Raw genomic sequence first — 19,886 nt, 5'->3', positions numbered from 1 at the left:
GCCGTCCTCTATCTCGGGCTCTGTACTTTGTTTATTAGCCCGTTTTTTTTCCATGCAGGAGTTTTGTCCTTGAGAAACTCGGTGGAACCCGTATCTGGTTGAGCAGCCCGTACCTTAAGGTGGTAGTACCTATGCTTTGAAATCGCGTGTTCGCAGCAAGCAGCGAAATCTCGGAGCCCAGGATGTGCTCACATGCAAAAGAGATAAATGTTTTCAATGAAGGTGGAAGCAAAGAACAGAAAAACAACAAATCTCAAAAGTAAAGTTAGATTTAGTGGAACGAAAATTTTGGTAGTGGAATAGCGAAAATAGAATATGATAACAATAGAATATGATAACAATGAAAATAGAATATGATAACAAAATATGCAGGGCCAAAAAGAGTCTATCCGCCTTAGTGGAACTGAACATTGTCATTGTTAAAGGCTCGCAGCATTTCTTAAATGAAGGGATGAAGATGCCGGCAAGTATAATAATAAGAACTGATTTCTGGTTTTAAAAAATTGAGGCATTTACCGGAACGCCACTAACACTGCCCAAAAAAAGCTGGGTTCCTTGACGTGCCTTACGTTTCAATCAATGGTTCGTACTTTTTTATTTTTTTATCTTCAGGACTTCAGCCTCACTGATACACTCTGCAGAGTGACAGTCTATCCTGCAGAGTGTGTCAGGATAAAGTCCCTCGGTGCTATTCTGGCCAAACACGTGGCGCCGGCCCCTCCAACTTTGACCACGCCCTCATCTTACAACACCGAGGCACAAACCAGCATCGCATTCTGTCCGTTTCTTGTATACTGGCACCAGCCAATCTGATGGACAGTCTTCGCCCCTAACGACCCGATTTTTCCTAGTCCGCGCCGCACTCCGAAGCTGCCACGTACAGTCTAGTGCAATTTGAAGGGTATCACGTCTGTGTCGGTTAAAACGCTCACTTATTGCGCAACAAACTTTACAAGGCAGGATGGAGGAATCCTTCAGCTACCTAAGCTCATGCATTCATTGCAGCCTTCGTGCGAAAATAAACCATGTTGAGCAGTTTAATCCGCGTAGTTGAACCCTTCAAATCCCGTTAGACTGTACGCCGTCAGCTCGCTTGCTCGCTCGCTACACAGAAACAGTCGCAGCAAAGACATCATCGCGAAACCTGCGTGGCCTGTTCACCCTATCCTCCATAATCCCTTGTGTGGCTCCGGATGCGTGCCGCGGCTCCCGGCCTTTCACGGGAGCTGCATATGGTTGGTATAATGGTGTCTACCGGTTCCTTCAGCAAACGTCTCCTGTGAATTGTATGGTTGAGCCGTCGCGCCCTGTACGGCTTTACCTCGCCGTGGCCCCGAAACCACCCGCGAGAACAGTTTGAAGCCCTACTGTGATCCCTGAGTTCTTATGTCCCTATAGGTCGCCAGGATGGCTCCTTTTCTGCCGGGGATAACGTCTGTGGGACAACAGTAACCGCTGCCGGCATGCGCCGATCCGACGCTGCTCCCGAAGGAGTTCGTCTCTCTCTTGGTGCTGGTTACGCCTCTCGCTATGCTGCAAGATCCGTCCCGGAGGCTAGGTCTCCATGTGCAAACCGAATGAACGCATCCCTACATAAGCATTGACTTGTGCAACAGCACACAATATAACAAGCGAGAGCACAAAAAAATTAAGTCATAGGATGACTGCTTCACAGCGAGCGCCCAACGCAAAGTATATAGGACTTTGCATTTCATGTTTAATCGTATTCTTTTCGAGCCGATTCAATTCAATATTTTTGTTCGCTGAAAGCCAACCTTTCAATGGATGAGCGTTCTTGAGGATTCAATACAAGTGTGATATTAGGGCTGCTGAAAAGGACACTTTCAAAAGTTTGCACATGCGATAGTTTTACTTATTAAAATTTTGTTTTATTCACTTTGGAGCAAAGCTACTTATGCACTCGCTAATCCCTCAGAGGCGTTACATCTTCGAAGCCGAGGTAAGAAGACAGACACCAGGCGACGTAAAATTGTATGCACCCTAATCGCCATGAGATTGGCTCAGAACATTTCTTATTCAAGCAAGTCACGGAGCCCCAACTGTTGCGGGCACAAATTATTTCAAATGTTTTCAATAAAAATTAGGCTTTATTAACATTTCCTCATCATGCGGTTACAAACTACAATCATGTCGATGGCTTCAAGGTGAGCCCTTGAAGTAGCGACGATAGGTTCTGCGAAAGAAAACAGCTCTACAGTGATTGCTTCTGGCAGGACTGGTCGTATATTTGATACTTTGGTGACGAGCCGCAGTTCTCATCGTAGATGAACTCACAGCCCCGGTGTTCCTGTCCCACTGCACTTGAATGAAGCCAGTACGTGCAGCCGTAACCTGCTCGTTGGGAACAACAAACAGGTGGAACAACCCGGATGAACTCAGTGGTCCCGTGCTGTCACTTTCCGTCATTTTCACTTTCTGTTACTTTCTAAACCTTTTTTTGAAACATCACCAATACGGGGCAAAAAAAAAAACGCTTAAGCTTAAGTTATAAATTTTATAGCTTGGTTTAATCAAAAATTAGTTGAAATAGAGAAAGAAGGGCGTTATTCAGCTTTCTCGCAGTAAAAATCATCATTCAATGCTAGAACAAAATGTGGTGTTCTTACCGTTTGCTGCATAGATATGGCGAATAATGAGACAAGTTCCGCACCTTGCGTATATTATGCGGCCCACAGCTGCAGGCCCTGTGCCTGGAATAAGTTAGGATGCCTGTTAAGCTACTATTGCTAGGTAAGAAGAAAAAATGAAATATTCAGTCACGGCCTACTACAACCCTAGTAAGCAATCGGAAGTTCAGAAAAGTAGGTTAACGGCTCCGTGTTATTCGAAGCTTAATTTATCCTCTCAGTCACCAACGTCATGGTGGCGTGATGGTGGTGGCGTTGGTATAGAGGCAGAATTAGCCTGCCTTAATCGTCATATCAACAATGATATTCCTTTTTTTGCTGTACGTTTAATTGTAGTCTGTAATCTTGCCTCCACCCAGCTCCATAAATACTCATAAGTACTCATAAATTTATTGCTTTATGAGACCATGTTTTTTGCTTCATGTGCCTGCTGATTCTATTAATGTATCGCTGTTTATATTAATTACGACAATGCAGTTACCAGAACCGTGCAAGAAGGAAACCTACAGTGACTGAAACCAAGCAGCATAGGATATTGCTCCCCGGGTCCACTTTACTGGACCTCAGGGCCCTTACCAGCACCACCATACTACTGAACAACCGTCTGATGTGTTTCTCTTCAATGTGCTGCTTCAAGAGATCGTTGTTTCAGCGACTGCTTAAAATCATGAAGTCATCCGCAAGAAGAAAAGGAGCTAGTGCTATTCAACTGGTTGTACCCTCATCTGCAAGCATCTTTGCAAACTTACCGTTGCGAGGAGTGAAGATCAACACGTTTTTAGCCCAGTAGCACTTTGTTGAACTCAGAGATATCCGCCCGCTCCTGAAATGGACAAGCGTAGCGTTTCCGCTACTGCATTTACCTTAAAGTAGGATGAACTATGAACTTTGGACATGAGGTTTGAAATCAGTCAGGGCCACTCATTGTTTTGACCATGTACTGTGGAAAGTCTCTCAATTGACTCTCATTCAAAGCATTTCATGGTAGCAGTTTTTTTACAGTTTCTTACCCAACTCCGTTTGTGCCGAAAGTGGCAATGGCCGCTTTGCTGAAGTTCTGGTAATCTCCGTAAGTTGAGAACTTGACGCACTTCTCCGCTTTTCCAAAATATGGGTCCTCGTAGTAGTTTCTGTACACTACATACCAATCGCCGACGTCCGGATAGCACTGGCCAAACAGAAGAAGGCGTTGTTTTATGCAATACACAACAACAATAAGCCCAACAAAAGCAACAATAAAACAGGGCTGCTTTGGAGTCAGTGGTTTATTTCTGTCGGCGCTTTATTAGTGGAGTTGTTTTCCCTTTTATTTTTTGGTAGATTTTTTATTCGTGTTGTACAAAAAAAAAAGTCTGTACAAGAGAAGAAAAACTTTCGGAGCTGCTCAATCTTATTATAATGACACAATGAATGGAGCTTGAAAAAAATACATAATTTCGAGTATTTTGAAAAGCTAGTTCCTATCATCCGACCAGGTGCTAAAAACCTCGCAATTGATATTTTTTTCTCGTAATTCAGTTCTTGCAGTTCTTTCTGTTCTCGCTTACGAAGCTGAAAAATCTTGAGCGCTGGTGCCCACTAAGCCTTCAAGGTTCTTGAACTACGCATATAGAAAAAAGGTGACGTATAACCAGAAGAGGGCGTGATCTTTTTACGCTCTTTGAGGGACAGTGAGGAGAAATTTAAGTTGGAAAAATAAGCTTTTAGAAGTCAGAGAATGCTAAAAACAAATTAAACACAGATACCGCCATCACGGATCGGTATGGCAGAAAGCTGCGGAGCGTCAGCATAGGTTTTTGCGCGCGGATCCCTTAGGCCAGGCTACGCCGCTATTCACTCCAAAATGGGGATCATTCAGTTTTCGGTTTAGGTGTCACGAGCTTTAATCGAAGGGCGGAAAAATTTTTAATGCAGTTTTCTCAGCAATACATGCGTGTTTTTCTACCGTACTGAAATGAACCCTTACGAAAGTTTTGTTAGACAGTCTATAGACTGTGCATGGTATGTATACTCTCCATCGACTTTTGCGAATGAACTCTACAGACTTTCTATAGAAGAGTCCTATAAACTAGTCTATAAAGAATACGAATCCTACAGACAGTCAATAGACAATCTATAGATTTATTGTCACACACTTTTAGCAGAGTTTTATCTGTAGACAAGATCTATATACTGCGAATAAACACAAGTAAATATCTTAGGAAGGAAATACAGTATATAATAAGTCTATAGAATGTCTATGGGCCATTTTTATAAGGAAACATACTCAGAAAGAGCCACGTAGTTGTATAGTAATGCGAATGAAAATTGGAAGGAGTTAGGTTAGGGGTGAAGCGACAGGAAATTTATGTGAGCTGATATACAGAGACTGGCAAATTGTGAACAAAATAAAATCCTGGTTAACGAGGGCGATAATCGACACCTCCCACATTGCATAGCACCATTTTCCACTCGTCATTGATCCGTTAGTTTCTTTAACAAGAAAATAAATTGAATACTTATCAGATAGATAGTAAATCACTCGCTTTCATGCCACATGGTGACCATATTGTGTGCTTCCGTACCATGATTTGGTTTGATTTGGTCATGCTGTGACCTTTGCACAAATTGACGATTTCTCGAATAAATTCATGAGTTGATAGTCAGCGCCAGAGATGGGCATCCTCACGAGGGCGAGACCTCATGAGGGCGTCCTCACCCTCAGCTCGTGAGGATTTCACTCGGTGAGGGTGAGAGAGGATGGGCGCATAAAAATTCGTGAGGACGAGGGTGAGGGAGGAAAGATATGGTGAGGTGAGGGCGAGGGAGGGAAGACATGAGGTGAGGGTGAGGGAGGGCAAGACGCACTGTCTGAGGGCGAGGGTGGTGGCCCGAACCGTACTCCGTGCTAAAAATTTTGTGTGTGCAGCCCGTTATAAATTGCCATTTTAGAGCGCCAGTTTCTAGGGTGAATTATCCCGGGGAAGACGTAGTTTCTGCAGACTGGAGGTACACGAGGCGAACACGAAAGGCGGGGAGCCGCACGCCTGCTCCGTCACCGCCATGTACTGCACCGTTGACAATGCTATGCCGGAAAAAGTGCTCTTCTAACTCAAAAAGCAGTTTTTTAATAATTGTTAAAAGCATTGGGTTAAATACCCTGTATAGTGCGCTGACAAGGAGGCACTGGTCGGGCGCTGCGGGTGGCTGCCGGTCCAACAGGAACCGTAGTACCGCAGTCAACATTTTCATTATCAACCCCGAGTCTGCCAGATCATCAGAGTGTAGAGTAAACCATGTAGAAATTATACCTGGTGTGCGTATATATATATATATATATATATATATATATATATATATATATATATATATATATATATATATATATATATATATATATATATATATATATATATATATATATATATATATATATATATATATATATATATATATATATATATATATACAACTGGCTGCAGCACGAAAAATACTTGTACGAAATTCCACTGTCAAATCAAAGCCCGTTGGCGGCACTACTGTCGAATTTTTCCATTCATACTTTGAGGAGTTCAGTACAGTCGTATCTTTCTATTGTTGCTGGAACTGCGGTATCAGAAAGCGGTGTCGCAATGTGGTGGCCAAAGACAACAACTGTAGTTTTACTATGGAAATAAAGCACCAGCTTAACCACCTTGGTCTGAATCATCGCTAGCTCCGCCTAACATTTTATAATGTGCTAAAAAAGAAAAACTTGTCCTTCTCTCCAAATAACAGGAACATCTCTAGGTTTATTTCTGTCCCTGGTGAGACGTGTGACCACGTAATCGTACGCCTTATTTTATGAACCAAATTTCTTACAGACATGGTAGAGAATTGACACTCAGCGTTTGGGTAATGCGTAGACATGCAAGAAAAAAATCCCAGGTGGTTTAGCTTGGGGTTAACCACGAATTACCGTGCGCTAGCAGCATTAGCCCTGGTTTTGCATGGTTTATCTTAACTTTCTATGCGTTTGCTTGACCTGAACTGGCTTACTCCGGTTGATATATCATATGATGTAAGTTTGCGTGATATTATTTAGACTCGTACTGCGGTAGAATAGGTCTATTCTCTACATTAATAGATCCATGGGAGTCCTGACTCCACTCCTGGCGCAGAGGTGCAGCAGTTAAGCTGCACGCCACTGCCCTGCGATGGCAGGTGCTGCCATAGGTGGGGCTTTTGAGACCTATGCTGTCCCTGAGGAATATCTCGCGACTAATCATTAATTGAATTGCCACGCTGGTCAGTTTGCTCACAATCCGATGGGCAGCTTGTGGTGACGTCACAATGTCGCGTGACCAAGGTAGCTCACATGCCAGAAGCAGGCTTCGGACAGACAGACAGCCGCTTTTCGGCGGAAAGGAAGCGCTAGGGCACTAAAATAGCAACCACAGGAATCATTCACTCCAGACTGGGGAGATAATGATTACCATTATTCAGCCCAAATGCTGCATTTTAGCTACCCGTTTGATTTTCAAGTGGCCTGAGTAATGTTTTATTTTAAGCGGCAGCATAAGAGCCTCACTGCAGCGCAAAGCCGGCATCGCACTGATGGAAGACACTAAACAAAAAGAAAACATAGCTGGGTGAGGGGGGTCTGGACCCGCGGCGGCGCTAAAAATCAGTTCCGCTAGCCGCTGCTTCAGCCCACTACGCCATCGCCCGTTCTTTTTTGAGCATGATATTTTATTACATTGAAAATATGTTCTATTCACATTAACTAAATCATTTACAAAGCTTTTAGGAAACGCCACGAAACAAATCGCAAAAAGACAAAGCAACGGAGCACTAGACGCGAGGTAATGCTGAGCACTTCACCAAGAGTGAATTCCACTCCGATTTCAAGTCGGTCGGTTCATACACTTTTCGCAGATGAACAATCAGTTGGGAGAAATCTGAACATCCTCACTGTACGAACTGCCAAGCAATTCCTCGTATTCATCACGTACCCGCGTTCACGCGTGTTAAACTGCCAGTCTCTCACGCTGTAGTTTGAAAGTGTGGTCTTCATATTCCATCCGTGGTGCGTGGAAGCGTCATCAGACGAGCATGCAAGAAACCTCAAGAAATGGCGGGAGATTAGAAGCAGTGAAATTCAGAAGACCTAGTGTTATTGCAATGTCACCGGGTAATGATAATTAAGCGACCAACAAACTTTCCTTGTTCTGTGTCTATTCTTTGCTTAGCACTTATTGTAATTGTTGGGGTAAGCACTACTGCATTGTTTTCTAAATAGTCTTGGCATACATTAATTTTTGTTCACAGACACAACAACGTGCTGACTCATTTCAGAAGTGCGTATAGATAACAATGAAATGTTATAAGTGCAGGGACATGTATGCAGGCAGTGCGTGCCGGAAGTAAAGACAGAGTGATACTTAGGGGCTCAACTTGCAGCTGTCTTGGTTTTGTCTCACGTATAAGCTCAAACAAAACACACACACACACACGTACATGCACACGCACAATATAAGCATCCAGCCCCTCGTCGAGTAGTGCCTTCAGGGCTTGTCTTATATGTTTATTACTCAGTAATCTCGCCAGAAGTTGCCGATTACAAAAAGTAACTCCAGTTTTGAAATGACTGTTAGTGAGGGTGAGGAAGGACCGACGATGCGAGGGTGAAGGCGAGGGAGGACCGAATAACTTTTGTTAGTGAGGGCGAGGGTGAGGGAAGGTCATGGATTCAAAAATGAGGGTGAGGGAGGAAAAGTGAAAATGAGGGCATTTGCCCACCTCTGGACTCAGCGCTGTGCGCGCTCGGTTCCCGTGTTCGTCCCGCCCTGTTCACGCCGACACCTACCGTAATATGAACAACCAACTCTCGCGAATACCTACCCTTGTGCGCATGTCAGTGCACGTTCAAAAACTCCTGCGTGGTCGAAATTAATTAGCAGCCCTACTCTACTTCGTCCCTACTGTATTATACCGTACCATACCATAACCATGCCTCACCATATCATGCAATACCACATGATGCCATGCGGTGCCATACCACCCCATCCCATGAATGCCACACCGTGCTATGCCATGCCACACCGCACCACACCGCACCACACCGTACCATACGATGTCATGCCATACATTCACACGGTTCATTTCAATACTGCGTGTGCTGGCGTTGTTATTTTTCGGAGCCGAATCAAAAAGAAGTTTCAACTTCATTTTTGTGAAAGTTTCGATCATTTAGCAGCTGGTGATTACTGTGGTGGTGCTATTGGGATTCAGGCGCAATTATCTTCACAATAATTATGATCTAAATTCCTCCACCTGTGCCTCAGAGTCGAGAAGTACTTGCATCGGTCACCACTGCCCCGGAAGGCCGGCGTTTCCTAAAAACTTCACGAGTAGCTTAGGTGTAGCTACAACGGGCCTATCAGTTCGAGATCTCTAACAAAATAACCTGAGAAACGCTTTCCCATGGCATATACCGCATATTCAGATTTTGCAGCAATTTCTAACGGTAGTCACAAAATTATGGGAACACCAGGAACAAATGCTGGGCACCAGGCCCAGCACCACTATATTAGCAACCGGCACACTACAGATTAGAGCATTCGCAAGATTTCATGGTCTTCGTTCATCTGTTTCACTACAACGGACGAAGCAGGCGCTCGTTATTTAGCTCTAACTCATTGGTTAACTGCAGCCATTGCTTTTTTAGGACCTTGGGATCAGATTTAAAGTGCTAGTGAATTTTTTTTTTCTCCATGACGTCGATGTTCAGTTCTATTCCATTGGCAAAATGCTCTTCATCGAAAAAATCGTTGCAATGCGAATGCACTTACCGAGCCAACGTCTTGGTATTTTTGCAGGTCGCTACGCAATTCTGGGTAAAACAGGTTCCCTTGCACTACATGAAGAACCAGCACCCCCAGGGATGCTACAGTAACCTGCAGCATAACAGCTTTTCCAGTCATCATGAAGTGTAACTCAGTGAGTGGCACGCAGGCATAACAAAGCATTTTGTCGAAGCTTTGGGGCATTCTTATTGGTCGTTCCGAAATAAATAACTTGCACTTGCGTTTCCTGTCCTGTCTCGTATTTCAGCAAGCACGCGATGTCATTCACCTCAGAGTACTGGTATGCCATGCAGCCTTTTATGCCATTTCAGTTAGTCTCAAGTCCATTCTTCATAGGGACGCTATTATCTACCGCTAACTTCCGGCTAACAGAGAGATTTAGCATAGCGTGCCTCGCTTCCGCGAGGAGATGGTTCCAAGTGGCGCATACCTACCACTGCGCAAGTGCAGCTGGTTCCTTGCCTGAGCAGATAACGGTAGCGGAATGCTGATCGCCCTATTCTAAATCTCTCTAATAGGCTTGGCGGAGCTCGGAGCTCTTGTCGGAGTACGAGAACAAGTGGAAAGTATAGGAAAAACTTCGCCAAGTGAACAAATGCACATCGCAAACATAATAAAGGAAGAAAAGGTCTGCTGATACCACGGATACAACGAACTGGGTTGATAGTCAAAGGCAAATCGTCACAGACTGACGAAAGCTTGCACCGCATGCTTCACGTCGCGATAGCTGTTTGTGCACAGATTTCGCCTGTTAGGCTTCTCTTGTGACTTCCCGTGAGTTTGTGACGACCCGAGCACTTAGTTTCGCGGCAATTGCACCACGAACCGCACAGGCTACCATCAGGTGACACAGCAAGAGTGCACTTGTAGAAAGCGATTACATAACAACATTTTAACTGAGGTTTACGATGTGGCGGAGTAAGCCTTATAAGCAAAGCTTCGATCAATAGATTTACCCAGAGCGCAAAAATTATATTCATCCTACTGCGCGAGCAGTATATTCTCTTTAGCGAAAAAGCAGTGCTGCGTGCGTGCGTGCGTGCGTGCGTGCGTTCGTGCGTGCCTGTGCTCATGCGTGTGTGTGCGTGAGGGGGATGGTAATTGTTGTAAAAATCGACAATTTCAACCGTCACTGTTTGCTGGTCCCTTTGAAACTCGCCACTTTTGAAAGGGTTCTTGACTGCTGACACCCGTACGGAAGCAATATATCAACCACGAACGACCTCTCCACGTGTGCCGGAAGGTTCGAGCAGAAAATCTCAGTGATTTATAACATGTGCCCGCCGCGGAGAACAGTTAAGCGATGTGTCTCTGGCCTGCCAAGGCAGGTGCTGCCACCGGTGGGGCCTGCTCGACTCAGGTTGGTGTTTCCGAGCGACCACTCTCGGCCAATCATCAATGTAACTCCCACCCGCCATGGTGGTGCGTTTGCTTACAATCCGGTGGGCAAGTTGTGATGATGCCACAAGGTTGCGTGTCCTAGGTTGATCACCTAGTTTGCCAGCGTGGCCGGTTGCTGCAGCCGCTTTGGCTGCGTGGATTCGAACGGTCGCCAACGCCGCCGGCGACTCCGCACAGTTTTTTTCCGACATGGCGGTACTAACGTGTTAAAATTCATGTAAAATCATTTCTATGACGGTGCGATTTTCAGCAAGCGCTAACTTCATCGCTGCTTCGCGAGCTCATAACTCGGGGTCTTGACTCCGTTGCCCCGCACGCTGAGAATCACAACCTCCCTTGCGTTCGCCTGGATCTTCGACTAGCGTTGTCTCTTTTGCTGCATCGGCTTCGCGAGCCTCCGCCTCGAGTCTGGACGCCTAAAATGGTTTGCATTCATTATCATGTTCAAGGCGACTTTCCCATGCTTCTTACGAGCCCACCAACCTTGGTCGGCCCATCTTTCCAGGTGCCCTTGTCGCACTGAAAAAGTACAAATGTGCTCTGGAAGGACACCTAGTGGAGACAGAGTGTGCCATCGTGTAAACGCTCTAAAAGGACAATGTAAAACATACCTTATGAACCTTAAAAAAGAAACAGTTCATCATTTTTGAACAAGAACCAGGTGATTTCAGCCCTCCTTCCTACATACAGATAACAGCATGAAATCATAATCATTTTCTGCAGCAGCCTGACAGCATCGACTTCATGAGAAACCGCTCTCCGATATCTCTTCAATTAACCCAGTCATTTGCCAGCTGCGGCCACCTTATCCCCGCAAACTTCTTAATCTCATCCGCCCACCTAAGTTTCTGCCGCCCCCTGCTACGCTTCCCTTCCCTTTGAATCCAGTCCGTTATCCTTAACGACCATCGGTTATCTTACCTTCGCGTTATGTACTCGTCCTAAGCTCATTTATTCTGCTTGATTTCGAATAGGATGTCATTAACCAGCGTTCGTTCCCTCGCCGATTCTCCCCTCTTCCTGTCTCTTAACGCTACACCTATCATTTATATTGCCATACCTCGCTGCGTTGTCCTCAACTTAAGATTAACTCTTTTCCTTAGCCTCCACGATACCGAGAACCGGTAAGATACAGATCTCATATGCTTTTCCCCTGAGGGATATTAGTAAATTGCCATTCATGATCTTAAAGAACCTGCCAAGTGCGCTCCGCCCCATGCTTATTCTCCTAGTTATTCCACTTTCGTGATCTGGATAGGCTGTCACTACCTGCCCTAAGTAGACGTATTTCCTTACCACTTACAGCGCCTCGCTACCAATAATAAACAGGTGTTCCCGTCCGAGACTGTCGAAAATTAATTTAGCTCTATGCATATATATTAATTCTTAGACCCAGCCTTCTGCTCTGCCTGTCTAAGTCGTTGATCATGCTTTGTAGCTCATCCCCTGAGCGACTTAGCCAGGGAAGGCAATGCCATAAGTGAATCGCAGATTACTGGGGTATTTTCTATTAACTCTTATGCTCAACTGTTCCCAGTACAGGTCTCTGATTACCTGCTTTAAACAGGCGGTGAATTGCATTGGCGAGATTGTGTCTAACTGCCGGACACCCTTCTTCGTTGGAACTTGATTGCTGACTTCATGGAGGACTACGGTGACTCTGCAGCCGTTATACATATCTTGAAGTATTTTTACATCAGGCTCATTTACACCCTAATTCAATAATGCCTACATGACTCCTGTGGTTTCAACTGAGCGAAATGTTTTGTCGTATATTCTATGAAGGCTACATACAGGGGTTGGATATATTTCGTACATTTCTCTATCACCTGATTGGCAGTGTGAATATGGTGTATTGTGGAGTAGGCTTTACGAAAGCCTTGCCTGATAATTTGGTTTATTGAAGTATAATGTTTTCCTGACTGTATTAGTAATTTCCTTAGCAAATAATTTGTAGGCAACAGAGAGTAAGCCGATCTGTCTACAATTTTTCAAGTCTCTTACAGCACCTTTCTTATGAACTAATATGATGTTAGCGTCCTTCCAAGCTTCCGGTACGCTTGAGGTCATAAGGAATTGCGTGTACAAGATGGCTAGTTTTTCTTGCACAATCTCCCCGCCATCCTTCAGCAGATCTGCTGTAACCTGATCCTCACCAGCCAGCTGTTTTGCCCCTGCGCATTCATCCTAACGCTTTCTTTACTTTCTCTTCCATTAATGGCGTGGTGTCCCATTGCAGTGCACTACGGCCCGTCTCATTAACTTCCTGATTACATTGGATACTGCAAACGTTTCTGTAGAACTCTTCGGCTACTTTAACTATCTTGTCCATATTGCTATACAGACATTCCCTTTTCTTTTTATCTTAATTTCGGCACACATTTGGTTTTTGCTTATGCCTAGTTTCCCCTTCATCGCTTTTAGGCTAACTCTGTTCTTTAGAGCATGCTCGATTATCTCCATATTAAACTTATGCTACCTTGCGCTTATTGATTAGCTTTGATGGCTCTGCCAGTTCTATTCTGTCTGCGGGGTTTAGAGGCTTTCATGCATTGGCATTTCTTAATCATATCTTTCGTCTTCTCAGATAGCATGCCGGTATCCTCTCCAACAATCCTACCGCCTACTTCTACTGCGCACTCCGTAATGATGGCTTTGGGATTATCGCTTGAACATTAATGTCGTCGCCCTCAGTTAAAGCCGAACATCCGTTCTGCGCCGCGATCGTGAATTCCTCTACCGCTCACTCGCTGATGAGCTTCCGTTTCACTAATTTCTTCCGTTCCCTCCTCAAGTCTAGACCAATTCGAGACCTTAGCATCCTGTGGTCGCTGAAACGCGACTTTTCGAGGGCCTCCACATCCTGCATGATGCCATGGTGAGCACACAGTATGAGGTCACGTTTTTAGTCTCACCATTGAGACTCTTGCTTGTCCACTTCCTGTTCACCCGTTTGCGGAGTAAAATATTCGTGGTGTATGGATACCTCCTACAACGTAACATCACCTGCCATGTTGGTGGACCAGGATGGATGCCAGAAGGTGCGCGTTTCTACACCGCGCTTGTCAAAACCTGTTCCGGGCTGCCCTGCCGAAGCTATGTGTGGTTCCTATTATGCAGCTCGATACGTCGAGCGAAAGCTATCTATGTACACAGGTGGCTCACCTGAGCTCGTACCCCGCACTTTATATGAAAATTTGATGCGTGGCCGCAGGACATCGTTGAAAGACAACCCCGATTTTCTATTTAAGGTGCGTTTTCTCGCTTTGAAAGTACGTTTTTGGCAGCTATCAATTTGAATAGTTGCAAGTAAAACTGGGCTTCATTAGCTTCCAAGTTTTATTAGCGGCGTGCATAGAAGCAACGGAATGGAAAAGACGCTGTGCCAGGCGACCCGTCGGTTGAAAGCCCTCGTCAACACAGCACGCATTTCCACAGCTACTGGTTTCCGCACGATTGGTCGTACATGTGCCGTACATGTGATACTTGGGCGACGTTCCACAGTTTTCGGCGTAGATGTATTCACAGGCGTAGCTACGTTGGTGCAGCACGCTAGAGTGAAGCCAGTAAGAGCATCCGTAACCTGTAAAAATGGAAACAATTGACAATTGCAATAACTGGTACAAGGTAGACATCACAAACACTCTAATCACACATAAATAACTTTTAAAAAGTAGGGTGAATGGCATAAAGTTAAAAGCATTTTTTTCTGTTCCTATTTTAAATAAAATTAAGCCGATAGCGACTTAACGACGCATCTTGACGCTTTTTATGCTGGTTACATGCGCCTACACTCGTGACGTCATTGTCAAAATGTTGCGACGGTATTGCAATCTACGCGTATACAAAATGCTCATGTGATGGGATAGGCCTAACTAAGTCGTAGTAAGAACAGTAAGGCGTGACCGATGCGATAAATGTATCTCTGAATACATTTAGTTTCTGTTTGGTAGTTTTTGAGACCAAAAAAAAAGAATCTAGTACACATAGCGATATACTTGTTACACACCTTTATGCGCGATGTTTTCCTTACGTTCGAGACTGCCGCATATAAGAGCATAGAAGAAAGTTGAAGGTAAGTGGGTGAGGGGAGGGATAACGGATGGGTATGTAGAAGCGGGAGAGGAAGAGCACATACCAGAGGCCCTTCTCACGCGGCCGCTCTACGCATGTGCGCATTTCCTCATCGGGTTTCAGTGGTGGAAAACAAACCGCAAGCTTCTACTGCCCATACCACGGCCGCCCCGATCACTCGCGCGCGGCGGGGCTTGCTTGCCGCGCGCGCCGATCCAAGTGGCCGTGCCCATACACAGTTAGAGACAAGCGCAGGCGACAGATGGCAGCAGCTGTCAAGCACACGCATGCCACTTCACAGGCGCAATTGACAAGCGCATGCGACAGATGGCAGCAGCTGTCAAGCAGCATGCCACTTCACAGGCGCAGTTGACAAGCGCATGCGACAGATGGCAGCAGCTGTCAAGCATACGCATGTCACTGCACAGGTGCAGTTGACAAGAGCAGGCGAAAGATAGCAACAGCTGTCAAGCACGCGCATGACACTTCGCAGGCGCAGTTGGTGCCTCGTGTAACCGGATCGTGTCTGTGTCACCCACATGAGCTTTTTTGCAACCAGTTTTTTTTTAGTAGCAGACGAATTATCTCGCACTTCTCACTCTCACTTTGCCTGTATGCCTTTAGCGGAAATCGAAAATTTAAAATGGGTTTTTGGGGGAAAATGAAATTGCGCAGTATCTTCCTCTCATATCGGCCGACACCTGAATCGCGCCGTAAGGGTACGGATAAAGAAGGGGAGTGAAAGAAGAAAGGAAGAAAGAGGTGCCGTAGTGGATGGCTCCGGAATAATTTCAACCACCTGGGGATCTTTAACACGCACTGACATCGCACGTACAGCACACGGGCGGCTTAGCGTTTCGCCTCCATCGAAACGCAGCCGCCGCGGTCGGGTTCGAACCCGGGCGCTTTCGGGGCCGAACGCGAAATTGTGTGTAATCGTCCTGACAACACAGCGGTCAGCATTCGTGCGGAACGACTATCTGGGACGGGCTATTTTTCATTCGTTAAGGAAATTTGTCTCAAAAATATTTAAGCGTTCACATCGGGAAAGGGAGAAGCGGTACTCGGCTGCCTCATTTGACCGTGCACTCTAGAAATAGAGCGAATTTCGGTATAGAGGCTTTGCGAGAGTGCGAAGTTGGCGAAAGTGTACTTCCAGAGTGCGCATGCGTAGAATAGTATTGCGCAGGTTGCGCACTGTTGTATTCAACGCAGAGAATAGAATACCTGCTCTTCCAGCACAAAGTTTGATTAGCCGAAAATTAATCACGCAAGTTTTTTCTCAAGTCAGCACATTTATCAGACAGTAGAAATGTGTCGCATAGGTCGTGTATTTCTCATATTGAGAATCACCGAACGACATATCATCACCCACATCATCATCATGATAATTATGTCACACTTCTATATTTTCCACACCTCTACCACACGCATAGACAAGGCGGATGATGATACGAGCGTAATTAAAACAGAAACGCGTGTAAGATCGGTTTCATGCTTACTGTGGACGTACAGCCTTTGTAGAAAATTTTGCAGCCTTGGCGGTTTTCTTTGAAGCCGTGTAGTGGGGCTCTTGCACCACCCGTGGGAAGCCAACCCACGGAGGGAGAAGGACCAGAGCTCATAGCACCTTTATAAGAGGCTGGGTGCGCTCTTGGAATGCGTAATGAGCCACATGGTTTGGTCCAGACGCAAATTAGCTCTTAAACTTTCGACAAAGGGCTATTTTATTGAAAAAATAAAATAAAGTATTTGTTACCAGTTCAGAAATTTAAATCAGAGTACATCAGTTCCGTTCGGTTGCAGTTCAGCGCCTAGCTACAGCCGAGATAACCCCTGAAGCGAACTTAGAGGATCCCTGAAAATTGTATTTTAGGTTGCCTATAATACGCTTGCATTATGCAGAGTATAGGTCACCGAGGGTTCATTATGTGTACAAGACCTCGAAAGCGAGGCAATTCTTTACAATATATATTTTTTTTTCTAAATTCGCGCGAATCCGCGCGCAAAGCGACATGCAGCCCCCGCTACGTCAGCAGCGGGGGGCTATCCCTGGTTCGCCTCGCCAACTCTCTGACGTCACGCAGCTATCATGGCCGCGGCCGGAAGCTCCGCCCCCCGCATAACTCCCGCGCGCGTCGGCAGCCGGCCGAGGAGGCGAGTAGGTAAGGCCACGTTACAGTGTACTAGATCTAGTACACTATAGCCACGTGAGGCCGGCTGAGGAGCGCCGACATTTCAGCGTGGAAATGTGACGAGAGTAGAAAGAACGGCGCCAAAATTCAAATTTTAACTACAAATAACTCATCTTCCGCGAAAAACATCTAAAAAATATTTGCTAGAGGATATTTGCGAAGCGGCGTGCGTTAACATCCTAGGCATACCACAACATTATTGAGAGCCCCTTTCAGAGCCCCTTTAAAGTCCTGCAGCCATCTAAGGCCTCCAGGCTTCATTACAGAAATCCGAAAAACTTCCCCGCAGCGTCATCTCCACAGGACACGACGTACTTTTTCAATGGCTGCCGGGTCTCTTCGGCGTCGCCGGGAATAACAGCATGAACGAAGCCGCTTGGTCTTCTCCCAACGAAGTTGTTCACGTAAACATTTCTATCTCCAGAGTTGACACAGAGAATAGTCTTCGAATGCTTGCGCAGGAGCTCACACTGCGGCACGGAGCTGAGGCCAGATTTTCAACCACCGCATCAATTCGCTGGACCCGTTACTGCAGATCCGACAAGTGTTGCCGCATTGGCCAGTTGGTTTCTCCCAGTCGTCGGCTAAAATTTTCCCACTTTTTCCCACAAATATATTTTTTTCAAAGGATAGTAATCTTAGAGTGAATACAGCCAAGGTAATATATATAAGAATGAGTGAAATAAAATAAATACAAAGCCCATTAATAATTAACATCAGGACTGGATTGTTCTTGATCACATCATCGTCAATCACCACTTTGTTTTTATGTTTTTATTAGTTTTTGCATTGGGACGGTTACCAGCTCGGCTACTTCCATTTCCTTTGTATAGCCTCTCCTGTATAGACCGTAGAAATTTTCTGGACTTCCTTTACAACAACATGCGTACATGGGGGATTGTGTGACTATAGAGCTGGGAGCAGCTGGAAGCAATTAATGGAAGGGTCACTGCCACTATAGCTGGAAGAAATCTAAGGACGCAGCACTCGGAGCCTGAATGAACCTGAATGGGCCAGGGCTCTGTATCCAAGGCTAGGCAGCAAATTCAAGGGAAACATCAAGCGAAATTTCTTCTCGCGACACTAGTCAGGCCGCCATGATAACAGCATTTTACCGAGAAAGCACATTTAGAACATCGGTTTTAGAGAAACCAAAATTTCCCACGCTTTCAACGGGTTATTAAACAAAATTCCCTTCTTCCCTCAGTGGCTTGATTTTCCCACGATATGGGAAATTTCCCACGCTTCGGCAACACTGGATCCGTCTTCCACCTCGTGTACTGCGACGCGAGGAAACTCGCTTGCCTTTGGCTTGATCGGTGCTGCGTTCACAGACCGCTTCTAGTTCATTCCTCAATGATCTGGCGACAGTCTTGCCCGTGGGCAAGACAGTGACAGGAGGAGGGCTGGGCAGAGCCCCGCACGGGGTGACATCCCGTGACAACCCTGTGTATATAGTGCGATACAATACGGGGTACACAATACGCAGGCCACGCCGAAAATCCGAAGCCCACAAACTGAGCAGTAGGAGGCTGTGGTGTCCAGCTCAAGCCTGGAAGACCAGGCAGCTGGTTCAGCGGACGCAGCAAAGAGCTGAGGCCGTATGAGCCCCGATGTAAGGGCCTCTCATGAGGTTCAGGGGGCGCGGAGCTTTTTACTGAATAAAGCTTACCAGCACCACCTCTGCATGTAGCTCGTGCCTTGGGCATCGCACTATAATTCATCAAAAAAGAAAAGAAGAAAGCAGAGCGAAGGTTCCCGGGTAAGACATGTTTGTGCTTGTAGCCATTTTGTGTCCGAGCAGCCGAGCATGACCGGGAGAAGGGAGGCAGGAACCTTGCAAGGGCCTCCCACACGGGCTGCATCTTTCTCTATACATAATCATTAGCGCATGCCAGCTGGTGCTGGTTTTGCGCATTGCCAGTTGTGCAATCGCCATTCAATTTTTTTAATATCTGCTCATTTATTTCCTCCCCTTAATTAATCCCTTCCTTAATGGTGTGGTCGAACCGCTCACGCTCACCCATGCAGCGTAAGATCGCTACCGCGCATTACTGCTTAACTACAAATAACCCTTACATAGACTCGCACAGAGCATCCGAGAGGCGTTGCGATCTGTTTGACAGCGTCTAGCGACAGCGCGTGCCACCTGATGGCAATGAGGGTCGGCCGACGCGCGAAGCACGGCGCATCCATTGGGTGGTCGTCGATCTGCACATGCGTTATCAGAAGCAGTCAGGCAATAAAATAAGATGAACGCGCGAAGGTCTACCGGCACGGCCAGTCTACAGCCGCTGAAGAAGAAATCGGAAAAAAATCGAACGTAGAGACGTACAGTGTCTCGCCGTTTGAACGCATAATTCACAACTTCCTCATTTTGTCCTTGAAGACGTTTCATTCACTCTGTGGAAGTTAGAAACCATTAAGTTTTTGAAATAACACGTAGGGACGCGCAAATGATCCCCATGCTTTCAGTCGGCTTGTTAGAAGTGCAGGAAATAAGAAAGAAAAACGTCGCCCAAGCTCTAGCACACGCATGCACGGCGAAACCTACGCGTCTAAATCAAGATCTCAGAGGCAGACAACGAAAACATAACAAAAAATGTCTGGCCGCAGGAAACGCCACGACGGCCGTCTGCCCAAGGAAGCAGCGGCGCGGTGAAGTGCTCTGTCACCCAGCGTCAGCTCCCGAGGGAAATTTTCTAACAAGCCCGACATCGCAGAACGCCTTAGAAAAGCCC

General features: G+C 45.9%; 1 protein-coding gene across 1 annotated transcript; it reads right to left on the bottom strand.

Moving 5' to 3' along the window:
• Window positions 1-2,212: 2,212 nt before the first annotated feature.
• LOC144095225 (uncharacterized) lies at window positions 2,213-11,067 on the bottom strand. The gene is made up of 5 exons (XM_077629011.1): window positions 10,912-11,067; window positions 9,461-9,565; window positions 3,659-3,816; window positions 3,398-3,471; window positions 2,213-2,352 (listed from the first exon to the last, which is right to left on the bottom strand). The coding sequence occupies exons 1-5, from the start codon at window positions 11,065-11,067 to the stop codon at window positions 2,213-2,215; spliced, it is 633 nt and encodes a 210-aa protein (XP_077485137.1).
• Between the last annotated feature and the right edge of the window lie 8,819 nt (window positions 11,068-19,886).

Source organism: Amblyomma americanum, chromosome 6 (assembly GCF_052857255.1).
Source record: "Amblyomma americanum isolate KBUSLIRL-KWMA chromosome 6, ASM5285725v1, whole genome shotgun sequence".
NCBI classification, from domain to species: domain Eukaryota; kingdom Metazoa; phylum Arthropoda; class Arachnida; order Ixodida; family Ixodidae; genus Amblyomma; species Amblyomma americanum.
Note: the sequence above shows the minus strand (reverse complement) of the source record. Positions and strands in the feature narration are given on the sequence as shown.